Below are 7938 nucleotides of genomic sequence, written 5' to 3'. Positions count from 1 at the left end.
ATCCATAAATGACGTCACGGTTTATTTGACGATTTTTTTTACCCCCCCCCCCCCCCTCCTTCCCTCCGTCACAAATCGTCACAAAAAGCCCCCCCCCCCATAAAAATAACGTCACACTTCATCCTACCCAGTCAATTTGTTGGTCAATAAAAATAGTTCTTTTATATAAAATATATCACTTTTTGTTACTTATGCGTTGTGAAAGTTTTCACGAATATATATATAAGTGGTTTGGATATACCGAACCCCACCAGTTTTATATAGTTAACTCGTCCGCACTGACAAAATCCAATCTTGAATCAGATGAGTCAAGTGTGGGTATTGACCTTCGCATATCTGATGCTGATTCACCCGACCCCAGGGGTCCGATCGAACCCAGGTTAAGAAAAAATGATCTATAGGCTACAGAGGGAGTGAGAGAATTTAGGATATATAATGTTAGTCATAACATTCAAGGTTAAAACAAATCAATGTTAGTGCTTGCAATTTCCATGCGAATCCTTGATGTCTTTAAAATTTAGCATATTCTCCGTTTTCGCACGTTAAAACGAAGCATGTTTGAACCCAGATTTTTACCTTCCTGGCATATTTAAATAAACCGGGAGTGATCTCCCCTAAACTTTCTCGAATATTCTTATATAACTTGGAATATAGACATGATTTTTAATTACTTAAACTTTTAAAAATAGATTCTCATTGAAAAAAGAATTGCGCACCAAGCGAACGCCAAAACAAAATGTGCATAATAGTGCGCAATATTATTAGTCCTTTATAAATTTACATGCGTTTTTTGAGAAATCGGAAATAGCGTAAATTAGTACTTCCGGTCAACGGAAATTACTCAAAATTTGACAGAAGGTAGAGAATTAGATCTTTTACTTACATGTGAAATTTCATTTATCTATCTGAAATAGTACTCAAGTTATAGGCTTTTGAAAAATTCAAAGTAGAAAAAGTACAACTTCCGGTTATCGGAAATCGCTCAAAAGTTGATCAGGATCTACGATTTTGATAAAATACTTATATATGAAATTTCATAAGCCTAGCTGTAACGATACTCAAGTTATCGTGTTTACACACAGACAGACAGACACACAGACAGACAGACACGCAGACATACGGACAAGATTGCAAAATTATGTTTTTTCCGTATCAGTGAGGTGTAAAACGTCGAGATTTGTAAAAATCTCGATTTTTTTTTTGCACGATTACAAGATTTTCTCAATACTTCGTATATACGATATAGTAAAAACAATACTTAAAGGGATGTAATCACGATCAAGTGTAATAAAACACGAGTAATTTGTGAGTTACCTGTTTGCTTAATAACACGGAAGTGAATCACACTAGAACTCTACTTTCAATTTCTCCTGGTAGACCTCTATAATCGGCGCAACAAGATTTATTTTATGTTGGCGATTGCATGTTATTGTAATAATACTTTACAATTCATTTCGGCTCTAAAGAGATCGATGAAGAATACTATAAGATTTTGTTCTTATTTGAGTGATTAGGAATAAGTTATCTTTTAACAAGACAAGGTGTCCACACAGCATATCATTTGTTAAAGGTTTAACACTATAAATTCAGCACATCAGATATTTAAGGGTTAACTGTTTAAACTCAGTCCATTAGAAGCCGCAAGAACAGACAACCTTCCCATAACTTCTGTCTCAAGTAGGTAAAGCCGCTGATATTGATTTTGGTAGCACCTCCAGGATTTACGCTACCGATGATGACGTCATCAGCACTCAAGCCTACACGAAATGACGTCATCAAACTTGACGTATTACGTAACCTCCACGTCCGGAAAAAAAATCCCAGGCATGACGAGACCACAAGAAATATACAGACGATCAGGGGTTGAGTCAGAGTTTCTTCCAAGCTTCTCTTCGCCCCCCCCCCGAACGAAATGGAATTTATATATAGAAAACATACTTTTAACAGTGTCCCCCCCCCCCCCCGAAAATATCAAGTGCGCCCCCCCCCCCCCCCCACCGGAGAAAAAAGTCTGGAAGAAACACTGGTTTCAGTAAAGCAATTGTCCCAGTTTGTGAACTCTACTTTCTAACATTCCACCTTTTTGTAGGGCCAGCTAACATATATGCCACATAGAATGTGACAGAACTTGAAATGTGACAGTAAAATATATATGTCAAACAGCAAAAAATGTCAAGTGACAAAACATTTGAAACACTCGTGTGTCATAGCAGACGATAGATCTTGTGTGGGTAATAGACGTAGGCCCTCTTCAGATTTGACTTACATTTTGAAGTTCATACTACCTAATTTCTTAAAAATAATTTTACTTGTATATTAAAAAACACAATGATTTATTATATACGACACATAGTGCTGAGTTTAAATTTTGAAACCTTATGAACAGTGAGGAAAATAAAAATAAAGATTCGATTGAAAATTAAAGAAACTATTTTTCGTGTTGAATATTTTGTTTTTGTTAAGGGAAATGCCACACTTGGTGATACATGTTTTATTTCTATCTGCCAAAGTTTCCTGCGCATTACATGGTGCCAATTATGTTACAATGTATAAATAGATTTTAAGTAGTCTAACCATCCACTTAAAAAAAACAATATGTATTTTATTCCTTCATCCACTTTCACAACTAAAGTAACGTTTGTTTTATTAGTTGTACAAATAAAACACACATAAGTCAATTAATTTTACTTCCTTTTGAGTAACTTTGCTGAGTTTCGTTTTTATCGAAACTTTGTGCTGTCTGAACACATGCTAGGCTAAAGAGAGCTCTTCCGTTATTTTTTAAAGGAAAATTTCCAACAAAAAAACATGATGGGTCAAACTTTACGGAAATGTAGTGACAAAAGATAGTGTTTTTTTTTTCATAGAAATTCAACGGGTAATTAATAAAATTAAATGAGTTCAATTTAAAAGTAACTAGAGTTAGATTTTCTGTCGTTCTATTTCGTGTTAAGTAAAGTTGTGAGCATTAATTTTTAGATACAGTTATAGAAATATTCATTTGGATTTGCATATTAAAGTGAGTTAATTAGTTAAATTGGCTGTGCATTAATTTTCAAAATGTATATAAAATGTTAGTAAGCCTTTTCCTCGTACTAATTTCCTAATATATATATATATATATATATATATATATATATATATATATATATATATATATATATATATATATATATATATATATATATATATATATATATATATATATAATGTGTGTGGGTGTGTGTGTATGTGTCAAAGTAAAGCATGTTTGTTGTGACTTGACTCACTGAGCTGTTATTCATTTACTGTAATCTTCTTCTGTTAGGATAACGATACCCATCGATTCGTTAGTTATTAACTAAATAACATTAAATATAAATTAAATAATAATATAAACATACTTATACATATAATTATAAATATTAAAATAATAAAACTACCACGAAGGAATTCGTGAAACATTGCTTCCTTAAACTAACCCTAGACAAGCCTCACTTCTTCTTGTTTAATTCGCATAAGTTTTCAAGTTTATCTGTGCCGGCATTCCTATAACACATCAAGACACAATTTTAAAATAGACGTCTTTTACAAATAGACACTTTTTCGGGTGACAGATGACACCTTTCTAAGCTCACACCATCTATACGACAGAAGATGCCATTTTTCAGCTATCTTTTGTGACAGTAGGCAACACTTTACAGACACCTTTTATGTGACTAAAAACATTTTTGTGTGCGTTTAAATACCGGGATCACGGTGGCACACTATGCTACACCTTTAACAAACACCATTGATCAACAGAAAACAACTTTACAGGATCACGTGACACTTTATGTTACAAACACCATTGATCAACAGAAGACACCTTTACATTCAGACACCATGATGAAATTGGAGATCATTTGTTGCTTGCTTGCGTTCACTGGCACACGTTTAAAGAATGGGGCTGAAGCTCAGCAGAATGGACTGGTCACCATCATGGACGGCCGGGTCAACCTCACGCTTAAGGCGAGCGGGCTAGTCGAGTAGGTGCTGGTTTCTTTAAGTTTATCATTTGATTTCGTCAGTTGACGGTGCAAGGGGCAAGTGAAGTAGAGTTTACCTGTTTCTGTGAACTCCACATATAGAGATAGTGTTATCACCACTATACCAAGCCACCTTTAGTTTCCTAAACGTGAGTCAGGTACCTATCATAGCTGGGGAAACTCAGGGACGAATTCGAACTCGAGACTTTCGGATTAGCAGTTGTATGCTCTACTATTTGACCACGCCGTCCAACATATAGCAGGCTTTTCCTCCTAACGAAAAAAAACAACCCCTCAAAATATGGCTAACTTACAAATCCTGTTTTATTTCCCTTCCTCAACTAGGTTCGGTGCCTTAACAATAAAAAAAAAAACTGGCTTCTTGTTCCGGACAACTTTAAAGTACCGTAGAATTTAACTATTTCTCTTCACTTATTGATAATTATTTTCCCTTCTAATTAGGCTGTCCTGGTGTTTATGTCACATGACACTAGTCACCTGCACTACAAAAACATCGCATATCGCGGATTCAACCAAGCGGAAACGAGCCTCTATTCAAACAACGAAGACGATGACATCACATCAGGTGTACCGGACCCTAACCTGTAACATCACCTCACCCGAGGAGGGTCACCATATCCACATCTCGTGTCGTCGGGCTAGGGATTTGGTACACCACGATGGCCGTCCTCCTTTACGACATGTTCGAGTAAAATTACATCCGCCGGTGAAAGTCAAACAAGGCGCGGACGTCCAAGACGTTTGTGATTTTTACCGTGCTTCGACAGGTTCTGGTTCCCACTTTTCAAGGAACCTTGTACAGCAAAGTTCGGTTCCCTCGAGATATAATTCGAAGGAAGAATTTAAAAGAAGGTCGCATTTAAACTTTACGGAGAAAACGAAAATAACAAAGAACATCTCCAATACGACGCCATTGATGTTTAGAAGAAGACAAGAAACAAAGTCACGAGGAGATGTTCTTCACACTTTGAGCCCTCTTACACAAGTACGTCATACATCAGTACGTTACACACAAGTACGTCAAACACCAATGCGTCCCACACCCATACGTATACCAACAACACGTCCCACACCCATACGTATACCAACAACACGTCACACACCCATACGTCAACCAACAACACGTCACACACCCATACGTCAACCAATACGTCAACCACGAATGCGTCACACACCAATACGTCATACACCAACACGTCACACACCTATACGTCAACCACCCACACATAAAACATTAAGACCTCACATACCGCGACGTAACACCCCAACTCCTCAAATTCCCATACGTCCCTCACTAACACGTCCCCCACCAAGACGTCCCACACCTGTACATCTCCCCATCAAACATCTCCAATCAAGACGACACAAACGTCACGCAAACGTCAACTCCGACCACCACACCGACGACATCCTGCATAGAAACAGCCGCACGAATGCTGTTCGTGTCGTGGAAACGGTATTAGGGCTGTTCCTGTTCGGTGCTGTTTCTCTCGCCGTGGGCTGCGCTGTTTGTTCAAATAAACAGAAACCCACGGTCCAGGATGACGTGGAGGAACCGGAACCGGAAGTGACCACCGGATGTCTCTCTTATACATGCGCTCGCAGACGTCAATGCCAGGGTTCCTTGCTATCCTGCTGCGCTGCCTTCTGCCAGAGAATACAAACAAGTCGATACTTCCAATGGTGTCAACGACACGACAATAACAATACCACACAACAAACCAACACACCCACCAGAACATCTGGCAATACGCAAGTCAAAACCGGAAGTGATAATTTCAAAATTCAGATCCACATTGGACCCGAGACCAATAGCTACTGTGAGATCGATATTTGCAGCCTTGAGGACAACCCGGAGTCTCCTGGGACGGATGGCTCCAAATCTCCCAACGGACAAGTCAGCCGCGCTATGTCTGAACCTGGTAAATCCAAATACAAGACTTACTCCCAAGATCGTGTTATCAACACAAGCAAAGCTCGTAACCAAGGCAACCAAGGATCTGAGATCGGCGCCGGCGTACAAGACATGCATTACTGCTCGTCGGAAATTGCCGTAAAAAGCCGGAGTTCTCCGAGTCTGGCCGTAAACTCAGGGACCAAGTACTCAACGTTAGGGGAGATCACCAGGGTCCATAACTCGCACTACAACGTCACGCCGGTCACGCAGAATAACCGGAAGTCGAAGAAACGGGTTATGATCCGCGCGAACACCGCACCGAAGGAGATCTACTCTCTGGCTCAGCCCATGTTGGAGCCGGACGGAGCCGGAAGCGACCGGAGATCCACGGATGACATCGCCTTGCCGTCGAGAGTCGCCAACAAATCGAGCCCCGATTACAACAATAGTGAATCCGACGACACCGGGTTGTATGCGGTACAAGAAAATGTCTACGCCGATCCGGTGAGCTTGTACGATACCCCTAAGTCGATACCAAGTAATGTTTATTTTGAGCTGGAGAAATGTGGAGACACTTGACTTTACTGCAGCAGTAAGGGAAACTTTGACAGATTATTCTCAGAAAAACAATAAAAATATAAAACAATGAAGGAAACTTAGACAAAATATTCTCAGAAAATCAATAAAAATATAAAACAATGTACTATAAATAAAAAGTTCAAAACAAATACAACAAGAAACTTGTTGATTGTAAGTCTCGGTAAGATGAATAAGAAAACAGATTTGGCCCAGGATGTGAACGTTGTCTAGTTGATTGTGAAGACAGGTCCACACACAAGTCAGGTCAACGTCCCAGAGTTCACCCAGCTCTAATGGGAAAGTAAAAGAGCCTGGGCTTAGTATTGACAACACTATCCCTTCAAAGGTCGAGGTCACAGAAACAGGTGAACTCTACTTCACTTGGCCGATTGGTCCGTGATGTTCGTAAAGGAAACTTTACTTTTTACAAACATTACAGACCATGACAAAAATATCATTTCAAATTACTATCTATTTATCGTTACTTGTTTTAATTTATTATAAAATTAATACATTTTTTATTCTATGCACGTTACTATAACGTCGTTCTCATTTTAGGGATATGTGTATGTATATTATAAAACATTATGGAAGTTGGTGCGTTTTAGAAATTTGAAATTCGACATACTATTGTGTTGAGGGAAAGGGGGGGGGGTGTCTATGAAATGTTATACAACAGTGGGGTGTGTTAATAGAATCCAATGTTGTGTTTTATAATATAAACATGATCCCATCTTTGTAATTGTAATCCCTCACAATAAAGCTGTATCGTTATTTTATTATGCCAAATATAAAAAAAATATCAACACGTACTATTTGACATTGTTTTCTTTCCAAGCAAACACCTGAATGTATTTACGGTTACATCTGTCATACATAGTAGAAAAAAAGCTATATATATATATATATATATATATATATATATATATATATATATATATATATATATATATATATATATATATATATATGGGGTATGTGAGGTCGTGGTTGTGGATCCTAAGTATGATGCGAGTTGTATGTGTGGTCGTGGTGGAAGTTTCTAGACAGTTTGGTAGAACATGTTACAGTTGGTTGGTAGAAAACCTGCCGCGCATTTGAATCGACTGACTCGCCTAAGGATGAAGACAAATCAATCAATTCACTAATTAATAGCCATAGATAATTAATTAGTTGGTTGGCTTATATATTTTGAAATTCTACTGAATTGCTATCAAGAAGAGAAACAATAATTTATGTACGTAACATTTAGAAAGTAAAGATTTGGACGACATTTCTCGGAATTTGTGCTCTTAATGTACTGTGAGCTTAATACGTAGGTGTTTAGTCGTACACATCTTAAAACCTGTGTTTTAGACTGTAGCTTAGGCTAATTGATGAGACACCGCAAGAAGTTGTACACACGTGTACACGTTTTGTACAAGTTTTGGTCCC

At 38.0% G+C, this 7938-nt stretch overlaps 1 protein-coding gene across 1 annotated transcript; it reads left to right on the top strand.

Moving 5' to 3' along the window:
• Positions 1 to 2730: 2730 nt before the first annotated feature.
• Positions 2731 to 7068, top strand: LOC131928722 (uncharacterized). Its single transcript, XM_059284813.1, has 3 exons — positions 2731 to 3019; positions 3784 to 4007; positions 4470 to 7068. The coding sequence occupies exons 2-3, from the start codon at positions 3865 to 3867 to the stop codon at positions 6502 to 6504; spliced, it is 2178 nt and encodes a 725-aa protein (XP_059140796.1). The 5' UTR covers positions 2731 to 3019; positions 3784 to 3864; the 3' UTR covers positions 6505 to 7068.
• Positions 7069 to 7938: the final 870 nt, after the last annotated feature.

The sequence above is a fragment of the Physella acuta genome, unplaced genomic scaffold (assembly GCF_028476545.2).
Source record: "Physella acuta isolate Inbredline_101_S28 unplaced genomic scaffold, ASM2847654v3 ptg001535l, whole genome shotgun sequence".
NCBI lineage: Eukaryota > Metazoa > Mollusca > Gastropoda > Physidae > Physella > Physella acuta.
This window is presented reverse-complemented; position numbering and strand designations above follow the sequence as displayed.